The sequence below is a fragment of the Oncorhynchus clarkii genome, chromosome 6 (genome assembly GCF_045791955.1).
Source record: "Oncorhynchus clarkii lewisi isolate Uvic-CL-2024 chromosome 6, UVic_Ocla_1.0, whole genome shotgun sequence".
Taxonomy (NCBI): domain Eukaryota; kingdom Metazoa; phylum Chordata; class Actinopteri; order Salmoniformes; family Salmonidae; genus Oncorhynchus; species Oncorhynchus clarkii.
Genome location: NC_092152.1, coordinates 84004722 through 84022431, shown reverse-complemented (window position 1 = coordinate 84022431; position 17710 = coordinate 84004722). Strand labels below are relative to the sequence as shown.

The 17710-nt window shown below is 48.6% G+C and overlaps 1 protein-coding gene across 2 annotated transcripts in view; it reads left to right on the top strand.

The window, feature by feature from the left end:
- LOC139411736 (dual specificity mitogen-activated protein kinase kinase 5-like) overlaps positions 1–17710 on the top strand; it is a 122884-nt gene that overhangs the window by 46691 nt on the left and 58483 nt on the right. For both annotated transcript variants that reach the window (XM_071158421.1, XM_071158420.1), the window contains exons 10-14: positions 2457–2525; positions 3380–3461; positions 8282–8343; positions 14700–14748; positions 17354–17427. In XM_071158421.1, the coding sequence (XP_071014522.1) occupies positions 2457–2525; positions 3380–3461; positions 8282–8343; positions 14700–14748; positions 17354–17427 (336 nt within the window). The remainder of the gene's footprint in view (positions 1–2456; positions 2526–3379; positions 3462–8281; positions 8344–14699; positions 14749–17353; positions 17428–17710) is intronic.

Here is a 17710-nt window from a genome sequence, read left to right as displayed (position 1 = left end):
CCTTTTCCCCTCCCTCTTTCATTTTCTATGCTTCTCAACCTCTGTCCTTTTCCCCTCCCTCTTTCATTTTCTATGCTTCTCAACCTCTGTCCTTTTCCCCTCCCTCTTTCATTTTCTATGCTTCTCAACCTCTGTCCTTTTCCCCTCCCTCTTTAATTTTCTATGCTTCTCTACCTCTGTCCTTCCCCCTCCCTCTTTCATTTTCTATGCTTCTCAACCTCTGTCCTTTTCCCCTCCCTCTTTCATTTTCTATGCTTCTCAACCTCTGTCCTTTTCCCCTCCCTCTTTCATTTTCTATGCTTCTCTACCTCTGTCCTTTCCCCTCCCTCTTTCATTTTCTATGCTTCTCTACCTCTGTCCTTTCCCCTCCCTCTTTCATTTTCTATGCTTCTCAACCTCTGTCCTTTTCCCCTCCCTCTTTCATTTTCTATGCTTCTCTACCTCTGTCCTTTCCCCCTCCCTCTTTCATTTTCTATGCTTCTCAACCTCTGTCCTTTCCCCCTCCCTCTTTCATTTTCTATGCTTCTCAACCTCTGTCCTTTCCCCTCCCTCTTTCATTTTCTATGCTTCTCAACCTCTGTCCTTTCCCCCTCCCTCTTTCATTTTCTATGCTTCTCAACCTCTGTCCTTTCCCCCTCCCTCTTTCATTTTCTATGCTTCTCAACCTCTGTCCTTTCCCCCTCCCTCTTTCATTTTCTATGCTTCTCTACCTCTGTCCTTTCCCCCTCCCTCTTTCATTTTCTATGCTTCTCTACCTCTGTCCTTTCCCCCTCCCTCTTTCATTTTCTATGCTTCTCTACCTCTGTCCTTTCCCCTCCCTCTTTCATTTTCTATGCTTCTCAACCTCTGTCCTTTTCCCCTCCCTCTTTCATTTTCTATGCTTCTCTACCTCTGTCCTTTCCCCTCCCTCTTTCATTTTCTATGCTTCTCTACCTCTGTCCTTTCCCCCTCCCTCTTTCATTTTCTATGCTTCTCTACCTCTGTCCTTTTCCCCTCCCTCTTTCATTTTCTATGCTTCTCTACCTCTGTCCTTTTCCCCTCCCTCTTTCATTTTCTATGCTTCTCTACCTCTGTCCTTTTCCCCTCCCTCTTTCATTTTCTATGCTTCTCTACCTCTGTCCTTTTCCCCTCCCTCTTTCATTTTCTATGCTTCTCAACCTCTGTCCTTTCCCCCTCCCTCTTTCATTTTCTATGCTTCTCTACCTCTGTCCTTTTCCCCTCCCTCTTTCATTTTCTATGCTTCTCTACCTCTGTCCTTTTCCCCTCCCTCTTTCATTTTCTATGCTTCTCTACCTCTGTCCTTTTCCCCTCCCTCTTTTATTTTCTATGCTTCTCAACCTCTGTCCTTTTCCCCTCCCTCTTTCATTTTCTATGCTTCTCTACCTCTGTCCTTTTCCCCTCCCTCTTTCATTTTCTATGCTTCTCAACCTCTGTCCTTTCCCTCCCTCTTTCATTTTCTATGCTTCTCTACCTCTGTCCTTTTCCCCTCCCTCTTTCATTTTCTATGCTTCTCAACCTCTGTGATCCCCCCCCCCCTCTCTCATTGGTTCATTCATCCACTTTGTTCTCATGCTCTGTAATTCTACCAGTAATCTAATCTATTGGAGTGGAATGGAAGGTAGATGTAATGGGTACCTCCTTGACCCTCGTAACATGTAGCTACTCCCTTCTCTCTCTCTCTCTAACCTGTAATCAATGATGTTAACATGTATCTACTCCCTTCTCTCTAACCTGTAATCAATGATGTTAACATGTAGCTACTTCCTTCTCTCTCTCTCTAACCTGTAATCAATGATGTTAACATGTATCTACTCCCTTCTCTCTCTCTAACCTGTAATCAATGATGTTTACATGTAGCTACTCCCTTCTCTCTCTCTAACCTGTAATCAATAATGTTTACATGTAGCTACTTCCTTCTCTCTCTCTCTAACCTGTAATCAATGATGTTAACATGTATCTACTCCCTTCTCTCTCTCTAACCTGTAATCAATGATGTTTACATGTAGCTACTTCGTTCTCTCTCTCTAACCTGTAATCAATGATGTTTACATGTAGCTACTCCCTTCTCTCTCTCTAACCTGTAATCAATGATAAGCTGCAAGTTTAGCTAATCTTTGCTAGTGCTAGCGTGCCACTGTTGTAGCTATTAGCTAAGCTCAGCGCAGCCAGATCAGAATTCACACCCCTGGTAGTGCCCATTTACCGTGTGGTATCCACACTATCCAGATAGGTTGGCATGAAAGAATCATGAGTTTCTCTACAAGGTTTCTAGGTCATGTGTCACCACCAGTGCCAGCAGTATTTTGACCCATAGTTCCATTGTAATAATAATGTACATTGTTTTAAATGTTTCTGTGTGTGTTTTTAAAGGGCTTTAGCAGTGTGTGCGTGCTTTGCATATTAACCTGTGTATGTTACTCTGGTCTCTCATTTGGGCTGTGCTTGGGACTTTACAGGTCATTCCTCTGGATATCACAGTGGAGCTACAGAAACAGATCATGTCCGAGTTGGAGATCCTCTACAAGGTCAGCTTCTATTCTCTAGAGCCCCAAACTGGTCAAATCTCTCCCCCAACTGGCCCAAATCATGTAGTCAGATCTCTCCCACAACTGGCCCAAATCATGTAGTCAGATCTCTCCCCCAACTGGCCCAAATCATGTAGTCAGATCTCTCCCCCAGCTGGCCCAAATCATGTAGTCAGATCTCTCCCCCAACTGGCCCAAATCATGTAGTCAGATCTCTCCCCCAGCTGTCCCAAATAATGTAGTCAGATCTCTCCCCCAACTGGCCCAAATCATGTAGTCAGATCTCTCCCCCAGCTGTCCCAAATCATGTAGTCAGATCTCTCCCCCAACTGGCCCAAATCATGTCGTCAGATCTCTCCCCCAGCTGGCCCAAATCATGTAGTCAGATCTCTCCCCCAACTGGCCCAAATCATGTCGTCAGATCTCTCCCCCAACTGGCCCAAATCAAGTAGTCAGATCTCTCCCCCAGCTGGCCCAAATCATGTAGTCAGATCTCTCCCCCAGCTGGCCCAAATCATGTAGTCAGATCTCTCCCCCAACTGAAGCCTCTCTTATCAGACCTGCAGTGTTTAGTCTACTCTGTTACATTAGACTAGTTCATGGAGCACCTTTATTCTGAGTGGGTCTCCTCTCCTCCTGCGTGACAAGCCAGGGATTGGCGAAATACGCACGAGGCAGGAACACGTGATTGCTGATAAGCCCTCTCAATAATTTACCCCAGATCTCTCCTGTTCTTCTGAGGTAGACTGTGAAATGGGCTAACTAAACAGTTCAACAATAAATACTGCAACATGCATCAATGTTAATTAATGAGTGGATGAACTGTGTTAATTGTCTTTTTTTTTGTTTTGCAGTGTGATTCCTCCTACATCATAACCTTCTACAGTGCCTTCTTTGTGGAGAACAGGATCTCCATATGCACAGAGTATATGGACGGTGAGTGTTGAGGTTGGTGTTGGTGTTGGGGTTGGTGTTGGCTGGGGTTGGTGCTGGTGCTGAGGCTGGAGTTGGTGCTGAGGCTGGAGTTGGTGCTGAGGCTGGAGTTGGTGCTGAGGCTGGAGTTGGTGCTGAGGCTGGGGTGGGTGCTGAGGCTGGGGTGGGTGCTGAGGCTGGGGTTGGTGCTGAGGCTGGGGTGGGTGCTGAGGCTGGGGTGGGTGCTGAGGCTGGAGTTGGTGCTGAGGCTGGAGTTGGTGCTGAGGCTGGGGTTGGTGCTGAGGCTGGGGTTGGTGCTGAGGCTGGGGTTGGTGCTGAGGCTGGGGTTGGTGCTGAGGCTGGGGTTGGGGTTGAGGCTGGGGTTGGTGCTGAGGCTGGGGTTGGTGCTGAGGCTGAGGCTGGGGTTGGTGCTGAGGCTGGGGTTGGTGCTGAGGCTGGGGTTGGTGTTGGTGCTGAGGCTGGGGTTGGTGCTGAGGCTGGGGTTGGTGTTGAGGCTGGGGTTGGTGCTGAGGTTGGTGCTGAGGTTGGTGCTGAGGCTGGGGTTGGTGCTGAGGCTGGGGTTGGTGCTGAGGCTGGGGTTGGTGCTGAGGCTGGGGTTGGTGCTGAGGCTGGGGTTGGTGCTGAGGTTGGTGCTGAGGTTGGTGCTGTGGCTGGGGTTGGTGCTGAGGCTGGGGTTGGTGCTGAGGCTGGGGTTGGTGCTGAGGCTGGGGTTGGTGCTGAGGCTGGGGTTGGTGCTGAGGCTGGGGTTGGTGCTGGGGTTGGTGCTGAGGCTGGGGTTGGTGCTGAGGCTGGGGTTGGTGCTGAGGTTGGTGCTGAGGCTGGGGTTGGTGCTGAGGCTGGGGTTGGTGCTGGGGTTGGTGCTGAGGCTGGGGTTGGGGTTGGTGCTGAGGCTGGGGTTGGGGTTGGTGCTGAGGCTGGGGTTGGTGCTGAGGCTGGGGTTGGTGCTGAGGCTGGGGTTGGTGCTGAGGCTGGGGTTGGTGCTGAGGCTGGGGTTGGAGCTGGGGTTGGTGTTGGGGCTGGGGTCGGTGCTGAGGCTGGGGTCGGTGCTGAGGCTGGGGTCGGTGCTGAGGCTGGGGTCGGTGCTGAGGCTGGGGTCGGTGCTGAGGCTGGGGTCGGTGCTGAGGCTGGGGTCGGTGCTGAGGCTGGGGTCGGTGCTGAGGCTGGGGTCGGTGCTGAGGCTGGGGTCGGTGCTGAGGCTGGGGTCGGTGCTGAGGCTGGGGTCGGAGGCTGGGGTTGGCGCCGGAGGCTGGGGTTGGCGCCGGAGGCTGGGGTTGGCGCCGGAGGCTGGGGTTGGCGCCGGAGGCTGGGGTTGGCGCCGGAGGCTGGGGTTGGCGCCGGAGGCTGGTGTTGGCGCCGGAGGCTGGTGTTGGCGCCGGAGGCTGGTGTTGGTGCTGGGGTTAGTGCTGAGGCTGGGGTTAGTGCTGGTGTTGGGGTTAGTGCTGAGGATGGGGTTAGTGCTGGTGTTAGTGTTAGTAATGGGGTTAGGGTTAGTGCTAGGTTTAGGGTTAGTGCTGGGGTTAGGGTTAGTGTTGAGGATGGGGTTAGTGCTGGGGTTAGGGTTAGTGCTGAGGCTGGGGTTAGGGTTAGTGCTGAGGCTGGGGTTTGTGCTGGGGTTAGTGCTGAGGCTGGGATTAGGGTTAGTGCTGAGGCTGGGATTAGGGTTAGTGCTGAGGCTGGGATTAGGGTTAGTGCTGGGGTTAGGGTTAGTGCTGGGGTTAGGGTTAGTGCTGGAGTTAGGGTTAGTGCTGGGGTTAGGGTTAGTGCTGGGGTTAGCTTTAGTGCTGGGGTTAGGGTTAGTGCTGGGGTTAGGGTTAGTGCTGGGGTTAGGGTTAGTGCTGAGGCTGGGGTTAGGGTTAGTGCTGAGGCTGGGGTTAGGGTTAGTGCTGAGGCTGGGGTTAGGGTTAGTGCTGAGGCTGGGGTTAGGGTTAGTGCTGAGGCTGGGGTTAGGGTTAGTGCTGAGGCTGGGGTTAGGTTTAGTGCTGAGGCTGGGGTTATGGTTAGTGCTGGGGTTAGGGTTAGTGCTGGGGCTTATGGTTAGTGCCGGGGTTATGGTTAGTGCCGGGGTTAGGGTTAGTGTTGAGGCTGGGGTTAGGGTTAGTGCTGGGGTTTAGGGTTAGTGCTGAGGCTGGGGTTAGTGCTGGGGTTAGGGTTAGTGCTGTGGTTTAGGGTTAGTGCTAGGGTTTAGGGCTAGTGTTGAGACTGGGGTTAGGGTTTGCGTTGAGGTTAGGGTTAGCGCTGAAAATGGGGTTAGGGTTAGCGCTGAGACTGGGGTTAGGGTTAGTGCTGGGGTTTAAGGCTAGCGCTGAGGCTGGGTTTAGGGTTAGCGCTAGGGTTTAGGGTTTGCGTTGAGGCTGGGGTTAGGGTTAGTGCTGGCGTTAGGATTATTGCTGGGGTTAGGGTTAGCGCTGGAGTTTAGCGTTAGTGTTTAGGCTGGGGTTAGGGTTAGTGATGGGGTTAGGGTTTGCATTGAGGTTAGGGTTAGGGCTGGGGTTTAGGGTTAGCGTTGAGGCTGGGGTTAGGGTTAGTGCTGAGGCTGGGGTTAGTGTTGAGGCTGGGGTTAGGGTTAGTGCTGGGGTTAGGGTTGGTGCTGGGGTTAGGGTTAGTTCTGGGGTTAGGGTTAGGGTTAGTGCTGGGGTTAGGGTTAGTGCTGGGGTTAGGGTTAGTGCTGGGGGTTAGGGTTAGTGCTGGGGGTTAGGGTTAGTGCTGGGGTTAGGGTTAGTGCTGGGGTTAGGGTTAGTGCTGGGGTTAGGGTTAGTGCTGGGATTAGGGTTAGTGCTGGGGTTTAGGGTTTAGGGTTAGTGCTGGGGTTAGGGTTAGTGCTGGGGTTAGGGTTAGTGCTGGGGTTAGGGTTAGTGCTGGGGGTTAGGGTTAGTGCTGGGGTTAGGGTTAGTGCTGGGGTTAGGGTTAGTGCTGGGGTTAGGGTTAGTGCTGGGGTTAGGGTTAGTGCTGGGGTTAGGGTTAGTGCTGGGATTAGGGTTAGTGCTGGGTTTAGGGTTAGTGCTGGGGTTAGGGTTAGTGCTGGGATTAGGGTTAGTGCTGGGGTTTAGGGTTTAGGGTTAGTGCTGGGGTTTAGGGTTAGTGCTGGGGTTTAGGGTTAGTGCTGGGGTTAGGGTTAGTGCTGGGGTTAGGGTTAGTGCTGGGGTTAGGGTTAGGGTTAGTGCTGGGGTTAGGGTTGGTGCTGGGGTTAGGTTTAGGGTTAGTGCTGGGGTTAGGGTTAGTGCTGGGGTTTAGGGTTAGTGCTGGGGTTAGGGTTGGTGCTGGGGTTAGGGTTAGTGCTGGGGTTAGGGTTTGTGCTGGGGTTAGTGCTGGGGTTAGGGTTAGTGCTGGGGTTAGGGTTAGTGCTGGGGTTAGGGTTAGTGCTGGGGTTAGGGTTAGTGCTGGGGTTAGGGTTAGTGCTGGGGTTTAGGGTTAGTGCTGGGGTTAGGGTTAGTGCTGGGGTTAGGGTTAGTGCTGAGGCTGGGGTTAGGGTTAGTGCTGGGGTTTGGGTTAGTGCTGGGGTTAGTGCTGGGGTTAGGGTTAGTGCTGGGGTTAGGGTTAGTGCTGGGGTTAGGGTTAGTGCTGGGGTTAGGGTTAGTGCTGGGGTTAGTGCTGGGGTTTAGGGTTAGTGCTGGGGTTAGGGTTAGTGCTGGGGTGTAGGGTTAGTGCTGGGGTTAGGGTAAGTGCTGGGGTTAGTGCTGGGGTTTAAGGTTAGTGCTGGGGTTAGGGTTAGTGCTGGGGTTAGGGTTAGTGCTGGGGTTAGGGTTAGTGCTGGGGTTAGTGCTGAGGCTGGGGTTAGGGTTAGTGCTGAGGCTGGGGTTAGGGTTAGTGCTGGGGTTAGGGTTAGGGTTAGTGCTGGGGTTAGGGTTAGTGCTGGGGTTAGGGTTAGTGCTGGGGTTTAGGGTTAGTGCTGGGGTTAGGGTTAGTGCTGGGGTTAGGGTTAGTGCTGGGGTTAGGGTTAGTGCTGGGGGTTTAGGGTTAGTGCTGGGGGTTTAGGGTTAGTGCTGGGGTTTAGGGTTAGTGTTGGGGTTAGGGTTAGTGCTGGGGTTTAGGTTTTGTGCTGGAGTTAGGGTTAGTGCTGGGGTTAGGGTTAGTGCTGGGGGTTAGGGTTAGTGCTGGGGTTTAGGGTTAGTGCTGGGGTTAGGGTTAGTGCTGGGGGTTAGGGTTAGTGCTGGGGTTAGGGTTAGTGCTGGGGTTAGGGTTAGTGCTGGGGTTTAGGGTTAGTGCTGGGGTTAGGGTTAGTGCTGGGGGTTAGGGTTAGTGCTGGGGGTTAGGGTTAGTGCTGGGGTTTAGGGTTAGTGCTGGGGTTTAGGGTTAGTGCTGGGGGTTAGGGTTAGTGCTGGGGGTTAGGGTTAGTGCTGGGGTTAGGGTTAGTGCTGGGGGTTAGGGTTAGTGCTGGGTTTAGGGTTAGTGCTGGGGTTAGGTTTAGTGCTGGAGTTAGGGTTAGTGCTGGGGTTAGGGTTAGTGCTGGGGTTTAGGGTTAGTGTTGGTGCTGGGGTTAGGGTTAGTGCTGGGGTTAGGGTTAGTGCTGGGGTTAGGGTTAGGGTTAGTGCTGGGGTTAGGGTTAGTGCAGAGGACTTTACTCCACTCCTATCCAGACTCTATGAAAGCTGGAATGTCAAACCTCTTACCACCCTGTGTCCATTTACACTTCTACTTAGAGGAAGACTGTCATCTTCAGTGGCTGGGGGCTAGCATGCTTCTTTGCTAAAAGCTACAAGGGTGGGAGTGTGTGTGCGTGAATTTAACACAGTGATTTCTCAGTTATAACACATTGTCTCCCTCGAAGGACGACCTGTCAGCATGCGTCCATCAACACTCAACTGTGTGTGTGTGTGTGTGTGCAGGTGGCTCTCTGGACGTATACAGAAGGATACCAGAACATGTGTTGGGTAGGATCTCTGTGGCGGTGAGTGAACAGCCAGCCGTTCAGCTCTCCAACCAACTGACCACAGCTATTTAAAATGACTCTCATATTCTATAACTAACCACAGCTATTTAAAATGACTCTCATATTCTATAACTGACCACAACTATTTAAAATGAGACTCTCATATTCTAGAACTGACCACAACTATTTAAAATGAGACTCTCATATTCTATAACTGACCACAACTATTTAAAATGAGACTCATATTCTATAACTGACCATAGCTATTTAAAATGAGACTCTCATATTCTATAACTGACCACAACTATTTAAAATGAGACTCTCATATTCTATAACTGACCACAACTATTTAAAATGACTCTCATATTCTATAACTGACCACAACTATTTAAAATGAGACTCATATTCTATAACTGACCACAACTATTTAAAATGACTCTCATATTCTATAACTGACCACAACTATTTAAAATGAGACTCTCATATTCTATAACTGACCACAACTATTTAAAATGAGACTCATATTCTATAACTGACCACAACTATTTAAAATGAGACTATCATTCTGTAAAGCATCACCTAGGAAGACAATGGATCAGGTAGCTTTGTATGGGAGTTGCAGGTTTGACAAATTGGCTACAATTCATCATTCTATCCAATTCAGTAAATAATAACTCAATTAATAACTTTGAGACTTTTGCGGGTAAAGTTTACCCATTTTGGCAAGTGTGGCCAACAGGTGTGAATCTCCCAAGTAGCCTTCATCACTGAGAAAGGGATGAAATGGACAGACTCTCTCTCTCTCTCACACACACACACACACACTCAAGCATCACAGCACAGAGGAGCGTTTGATTCAGCCTAACGTGGGTGTTTCCACCTCTATTAGCCCCTCTCCCTCTGATTCAGCCTGTAATCAAACATTGACAGCTATTTAGTCAGCGTTAATTCTAATTCACAGCTCTCCTCCCTCTCTTCCCCCTCTCTCACTGTCAGAGCTGTTAATTATCGCTGGGAAAAGCACCCGGGAGGGCGAGATGGTTGATGCATACGCACACCAGTTGTTTTGGCACCAGAGCCACAGTCCAATCACATCTTTTTGATTCTGTCTGAATTGAGAAGTAGATTTGGCACGTTGTTTTGTGGTCAAATCTACTTTGTCAACAATAAACCAAAATATGTGAATCCTTAAAGTCTTTGCTGCTCGCTCTAGTCATTTAAAAGCAAATGGTTTTTGATATCAAGAACGTAAAGATGCAAAGTAGCTATGCAATTCTGTGGCTCTGGACTTATAGGCATGTTGTGTACAGTCCATGATCAATGAGCAGATACATGGCCTTCACAAAGTATTCACACCCCTTGACTTATAGGCCTGTTGTGTACAGTCCATGATCAATGAGCAGATACATGGCCTTCACAAAGTATTCACACCCCTTGACTTATAGGCCTGTTGTGTACAGTCCATGATCAATGAGCAGATACCTGGCCGTCACAAAGTATTCACACGCCTTGACTTATAGGCATGTTGTGTACAGTCCATGATCAATGAGCAGATACATGGCCTTCACAAAGTATTCACACCCCTTGACTTATAGGCCTGTTGTGTACAGTCCATGATCAATGAGCAGATACCTGGCCGTCACAAAGTATTCACACGCCTTGACTTATAGGCATGTTGTGTACAGTCCATGATCAATGAGCAGATACATGGCCTTCACAAAGTATTCACACCCCTTGACTTATAGGCCTGTTGTGTACAGTCCATGATCAATGAGCAGATACATGGCCTTCACAAAGTATTCACACCCCTTGACTTATAGGCATGTTGTGTACAGTCCATGATCAATGAGCAGATACATGGCCTTCACAAAGTATTCACACCCCTTGACTTATAGGCCTGTTGTGTACAGTCCATGATCAATGAGCAGATACATGGCCTTCACAAAGTATTCACACCCCTTGACTTATAGGCATGTTGTTGTGTTCTAGCCTGAATTTCAAAATGGATTAAATAGTTGGGTTTTTTTCCACACTGGCCTACACACAATAACCCCATCATGTCAGTGGAATTATGATTTTTTTACATATTAAAGCTGAAATGTCTTGAGTCAATAAGTATTCAACCCCTCTGTTATGACAAGCCTAAATGTGTTTAGAAGTCAAATGTTGCTTAACAAGTTAATAATAAGTTGCATGGACTCACTCTGTGTGCAATAATAGTGTTTAACATTATTTTTTGAATGAATACCTCATCTCCGTACCCCACACATACAGTTATCTGTAAAGTCCCTCAGTCGAGCAGTGAATTTAGGGTTCAACCACAAAGACCAGGGAGATTTTCCAATGCCTCACAAAGAAGGGAACCTATTGGTAGACATTGAATCTCCCTTTGAGCTTGGTGAAGTTATTTATTTCCCCTTTTAGATGGTGTATCAAAACACCCAGTCACTACACAAATACAGGCGTCCTTCCTAACTCAGAGGAAGGAAACCGTTCAGGGATTTCACCATGAGGCCAATGATGACTTTAAAACAGTTAGAGTTTAATGGCTGTGCTAGGAGAAAACTGAGTATGGGTCAACAACATTGTAGTTACTCCACAATAATAACCTAAATGACAGTGAAAAGAAGGAAGCCTGTACATAGTAAAAATATTCCAAAACATGCATCCTGTTTGCAACAAAGCAATAAAGTAATAGTGACCAAATAATTGCCAAATCAATTCACTTTTTGTCCTCAATACAAAGTGTTATGCTTGGGGCAAATCCAATACAACACCTTACTGAGTACCACTCTTGTCAACGGGTGTATAGAGGTGAAGTCAGGTGCAGGAGAGTAGAGTGATGTAAGCAGGCACACTTTTATTTAGTTCCAAAAACGAGAGCACTACATAAATCAAACACGCTCAAAACACGGAACATACCAGAATAAATCCCTAACCTAATGGCTAATGCTCTGTCGATAAAAAATTTCCAGCTGCGCCTGAATCAACGAGCGCTTTATGCTTGGAATGTGGGAAAAATTCAGGGGAACAAACCGGCACAAACAGTTGATCAACAGAGGACTCTGGATGAGTGTGGTGCAAACTCACCTGGTGTGACGCCAGAGTGCCCTGCCTGTTGCCTCGACTCCCAGAGGAACCAACACGGCACCGACCAGCAGTGTGTCCTCTGCGGCCACAGATGGCACACGTGATGGCTCCTCCTCCAGTCTCCCTATGAGCAGCCCCTCCTAACACCATGGGCACTGGAGCAGGAGTGCTGGATGATGGAACCGACAGAGCCCCCTCTGGACATCCACAGGTGACCAGCAGGTTATCCAACCGGATGGACAAATCCACCAGTTGGTCAAAGGAAATGGTGACATCCCTGCAGGCCAGCTCACGTCAGACGTCCTCTCGTAGGCTGCATCGATAGTGGTCGATGAGGGTCCTGTCATTCCAGCCTGCTCCGGCGGCCAAGGGCCGGAATTCCAGGGCGAAGTCCTGGGCGCTCCTCGTCCCCTGTCTCAAATGGAAGAGCCTCTCCCCGCCGCTCTGCCCTCAGGTGGATGGTCGAAGACGGCCTGGAAGCGACGGGTGAACTCCTCGAAGTGGTCTGGCGCCATGTCTCCTTCTCTCCACATGGCGTTTGCCCACTCCAGCGCTCTTCCTGTGAGGCAGAAGACGAGGGCGGCCACTCTCTCCCCTCCTGAGGGAGCTGGATGCACAGTGGCCAGGTAGAGGTCCAGTTGTAACAAGAATCCCTGGCACTGTGCTGCTGTTCCATCATACTCCCTGGGAGGGAGAGACGCATTCCACTGGAACTCTCTCTGGATGGAACGGGTGGAGACAACCCCGGTTGTGCTGGTCGAGGCACTGGAGAGACTTCCTGTCTCTCCCAGCGGTCCATGGTCTGGACAACGTGATCCATCATGGCACCAAGATGATGTAACATGGCCGAATGTTCCTGGACGTGCTCCTCGACTCCTCTAACCGGGGTACCTGCTCCTGCTGCCTCCATTAGAGGTGTGTAATTCTGTCGACGGGTGTATAGAGGTGAAGTCAGGTGCAGGAGAGTAGAGTGATGTAAACAGGCACACTTTTATTCTGATCCAAAAACGAGAGCACTACATAAATCAAACACGCTCAAAACACGGAACATACCAGAATAAATCCCTAACCTAATGGCTAATGCTCTGTCGATAAAAAAATTCCCAGCTGCGCCTGAATCAACGAGCGCTTTATGCTTGGAATGTGGGAAAAATTCAGGGGAACAAACCGGCACAAACAGTTGATCAACAGAGGACTCTGGATGAGTGTGGTGCAAACTCACCTGGTGTGACGCCAGAGTGCCCTGCCTGTTGCCTCGACTCCCAGAGGAACCAACACGGCACCGACCAGCAGTGTGTCCTCTGCGGCCACAGATGGCACACGTGATGGCTCCTCCTCCAGTCTCCCTATGAGCAGCCCCTCCTAACACCATGGGCACTGGAGCAGGAGTGCTGGATGATGGAACCGACAGAGCCCCCTCTGGACATCCACAGGTGACCAGCAGGTTATCCAACCGGATGGACAAATCCACCAGTTGGTCAAAGGAAATGGTGACATCCCTGCAGGCCAGCTCACGTCAGACGTCCTCTCGTAGGCTGCATCGATAGTGGTCGATGAGGGTCCTGTCATTCCAGCCTGCTCCGGCGGCCAAGGGCCGGAATTACAGGGCGAAGTCCTGGGCGCTCCTCGTCCCCTGTCTCAAATGGAAGAGCCTCTCCCCGCCGCTCTGCCCTCAGGTGAATGGTCGAAGACGGCCTGGAAGCGACAGGTGAACTCCTCGAAGTGGTCTGGCGCCATGTCTCCTTCTCTCCACATGGCGTTTGCCCACTCCAGCGCTCTTCCTGTGAGGCAGAAGATGAGGGCGGCCACTCTCTCCCCTCCTGAGGGAGCTGGATGCACAGTGGCCAGGTAGAGGTCCAGTTGTAACAAGAATCCCTGGCACTGTGCTGCTGTTCCATCATACTCCCTGGGAGGGAGAGACGCATTCCACTGTAACTCTCTCTGGATGGAACGGGTGGAGACAACCCCGGTTGTGCTGGTCGAGGCACTGGAGAGACTTCCTGTCTCTCCCAGCGGTCCATGGTCTTGACAACGTGATCCATCATGGCACCAAGATGATGTAACATGGCCGAATGTTCCTGGACGCGCTCCTCGACTCCTCTAACCGGGGTACCTGCTCCTGCTGCCTCCATTAGAGGTGTGTAATTCTGTCGACGGGTGTATAGAGGCGAAGTCAGGTGCAGGAGAGTAGAGTGATGTTAACAGGCACACTTTTATTCTGATCCAAAAACGAGAGCACTACATAAATCAAACACGCTCAAAACACGGAACATACAAGAATAAAGCGCGTAATAAAACACCACAATAACATGAAACAATTACACACAAACCATGATGGGAAACAGAGGGTTAAATCCAAGTAGATTGATTGGGGAAATGAGAACCAGGTGTGTATGGAAACAAGACCAGACAAATGGATATATGAAAACCAGGTGTGTATGGAAACAAGACACGACAAATGGATCTATGAAAAATGGAGCGGCGATGGCTAGAAAGCCGGTGACGTCAATCACCGAACGAACATATTTTCAAGCATAGCGGTGGCTGCATCATGTAATGGGTATGCTTGTAATCGTTAATTAAGGATTGAGGAGTTTTTCAGGATAAAAAAATAAATGGAATGCACAGGCAACATCCTAGAGGATAACTTGGTTCAATCTACTTTCCACCAGACACTGGGAGATGAATTCACCTTTCAGCAGGACAATAACCTAAAACACAAGGCCAAATATACACTGGACTTGCTTACCAAAAAGACAGTGAATGTTCCTGAGTGGCCGAGTTACAGTTTTGACTTAAATCTACTTGAAAATCTGAAAATGGTTGTCTAACAATGATCAAAAACCAATTTGACAGAGCTTGAAGAATTTTTTAAATAAAAATGGGCAAGTGTTGTACAGTCCAGGTGTGGAAAGAGACTTGCACAGAAAGACTCACAGGCAAAAGTGCTACTACAAAGTATTGACTCTGGTGTGAATATTTAAGTAAATTAGATATTTCTGTATTTGATTTTCAATAAATTTGCTAAAGTTTCTAAAAAACATTTTTTGTCTTTGACATGGTGGGGTATTGTGTGATGACTGAGAGATAAAAATATATTGAATGGATTTTGAATTCAGCCTGTAACAACAAAATGGGGAATAAGTCAAGGCCAGGGGGTGTGAATTCTTTCTGAAGGTCCTTTATATAAAGGGTTTCCCAAATGAGTTAGCCCACCTGTGTCTGAAAGCAGTGGTTTTGGGTATTGTTGAATTCTGAACTCCATATCTCCGATCTGTCTTCAGGTTGTGAAAGGCCTAACCTATCTATGGAGCCTGAAGATTCTTCACAGAGGTCAGTGGTGTGAAAGGTAGTAGATTCTACAGAGGTCGGTGAGGTGAAAGGTAGTCGATTCTACACAGAGGTCAGTGATGTGGAAGGTAGTAGATTCTACACAGAGGTCAGTGATATGGAAGGTAGTAGATTCTACACAGAGGTCAGTGAGGTGGGAGGTAGTAGATTCTACACAGAGGTCAGTGAGGTGGAAGGTAGTAGATTCTACACAGAGGTCAGTGATGTGGAAGGTAGTAGATTCTACAGAGGTCAGTGATGTGGAAGGTAGTAGATTCTACAGAGGTCAGTGAGGTGGAAGGTAGAAGATTCTACAGAGATCAGTGATGTGGATTCTACAGAGGTCAGTGAGGTGAAAGGTAGGAGATTCTACAGAGGTCAGTGAGGTGGAAGGTAGTAGATTCTACAGAGGTCAGTGAGGTAGAAGGTAGAAGATTCTACAGAGATCAGTGATGTGGATTCTACAGAGGTCAGTGAGGTGAAAGGTAGGAGATTCTACAGAGGTCAGTGATGTGGATTCTACAGAGGTCAGTGAGGTGGAAGGTAGGATATTCTACAGAGGTCAGTGAGGTGGAAGGTAGTAGATTCTACAGAGGTCAGTGATGTGGATTCTACAGAGGTCAGTGATGTGGATTCTACAGAGGTCAGTGAGGTGGAAGGTAGGAGATTCTACAGAGGTCAGTGATGTGGATTCTACAGAGGTCAGTGAGGTGAAAGGTAGGATATTCTACAGAGGTCAGTGGTGTGGAAGGTAGTAGATTCTACAGAGGTCAGTGAGGTGAAAGGTAGGAGATTCTACAGAGGTCAGTGAGGTGAAAGGTTGGAGATTCTACAGAGGTCAGTGAGGTGGGAGGTAGAAGATTCTACAGAGGTCAGTGAGGTGGAAGGTAGGATATTCTACAGAGGTCAGTGAGGTGGAAGGTAGAAGATTCTACATAGGTCAGTGATGTGGATTCTACAGAGGTCAGTGAGGTGAAACGTAGGAGATTCTACAGAGGTCAGTGATGTGGATTCTACAGAGGTCAGTGATGTGGATTCTACAGAGGTCAGTGATGTGGATTCTACAGAGGTCAGTGATGTGGATTCTACAGAGGTCATTGATGTGGATTCTACAGAGGTCAGTGAGGTGAAAGGTAGGATATTCTACAGAGGTCAGTGAGGTGAAAGGTAGGAGATTCTACAGAGGTCAGTGATGTGGATTCTACAGAGGTCAGTGAGGTGAAAGGTAGGATATTCTACAGAGGTCAGTGGTGTGGAAGGTAGTAGATTCTACAGAGGTCAGTGAGGTGAAAGGTAGGAGATTCTACAGAGGTCAGTGAGGTGAAAGGTAGGAGATTCTACAGAGGTCAGTGAGGTGGAAGGTAGTAGATTCTACAGAGGTCAGTGAGGTGGGAGGTAGTAGATTCTACAGAGGTCAGTGAGGTGGAAGGTAGGATATTCTACAGAGGTCAGTGATGTGGAAGGTAGGAGATTCTACAGAGGTCAGTGATGTGGATTCTACAGAGGTCAGTGAGGTGAAAGGTAGGAGATTCTACAGAGGTCAGTGAGGTGGAAGGTAGTAGATTCTACAGAGGTCAGTGAGGTGAAAGGTAGGATATTCTACAGAGGTCAGTGAGGTGGAAGGTAGGAGATTCTACAGAGGTCAGTGATGTGGATTCTACAGAGGTCAGTGAGGTGAAAGGTAGGAGATTCTACAGAGGTCAGTGATGTGGATTCTACAGAGGTCAGTGAGGTGAAAGGTAGGAGATTCTACAGAGGTCAGTGATGTGGATTCTACAGAGGTCAGTGATGTGGATTCTACAGAGGTCAGTGAGGTGAAAGGTAGGAGATTCTACAGAGGTCAGTGATGTGGATTCTACAGAGGTCAGTGATGTGGATTCTACAGAGGTCAGTGAGGTGAAAGGTAGGAGATTCTACAGAGGTCAATGATGTGGATTCTACAGAGGTCAGTGAGGTGGAAGGTAGGAGATTCTACAGAGGTCAGTGATGTGGATTCTACAGAGGTCAGTGAGGTGAAAGGTAGTAGATTCTACAGAGGTCAGTGATTTGGATTCTACAGAGGTCAGTGAGGTGAAAGGTATACGTAGAATATCATGGAAGGACATACTGTCATGATGCTGTATACAGTACAGATATGTGGTCTTACATTGATCACTTTTGTCACAGGGAATCTTCCTGCGCTTCAGAAAATGTAACTTAGTAGTGTATTCAAGGTTTAACATTTCTTCTAAAGTTTGTAATTTCCACTTGAAAATGTTAGACTTGATTTGCCCCCCCCCCCCCCCCCCCAAAAAAAAAATGTAGCACGGAAATAATAATAATTTTCTGTTGCTGCAGGATAATCATTTCCTGTTGCTGCAGGATAATCATTTCCTGTTGCTGCAGGATAATCATTTCCTGTTGCTGCAGGATAATCATTTCCTGTTGCTGCAGGATAATCATTTCCTATTGCTGCAGGATAATCACTTCCTGTTGCTGCAGGATAATCACTTCCTGTTGCTGCAGGGTAATTTTCTTGCTGGGAGAAACTGGTCAAACGAAGATATAACATGAGTACAGTCTGATTGGAGGAGGTAGCAGCTGTTACTGTATGTACTTGTTTCTGTAGACGTCAAGCCTTCCAACATGCTGGTCAACACTAGAGGTCAAGTGAAGCTCTGTGACTTTGGAGTCAGCACCCAGGTACAGTCCCCCGTGTGTGTGTTTATACCTCTGTGTGTGTGTTTATACTTCTGTGTGTGTGTCTCTCTGTGTGCTTGTATTTGTGATCTGTTTCTCTCTCTGTGTGTATTGAGACACCAGTGTGTGTCTCGCTCTCTCTCTGTGTGTGTGTGTGTGTGTGTGTGTAGTCAACCTGTCAATCTGGACCTATTCATTGTGTCCTCACGACAGTGGAAGCACCTTGAGGGACAGCCTCTCACATTAACTTCCTCACTACCATTGTTCCACAGGCACTCCAAAACAT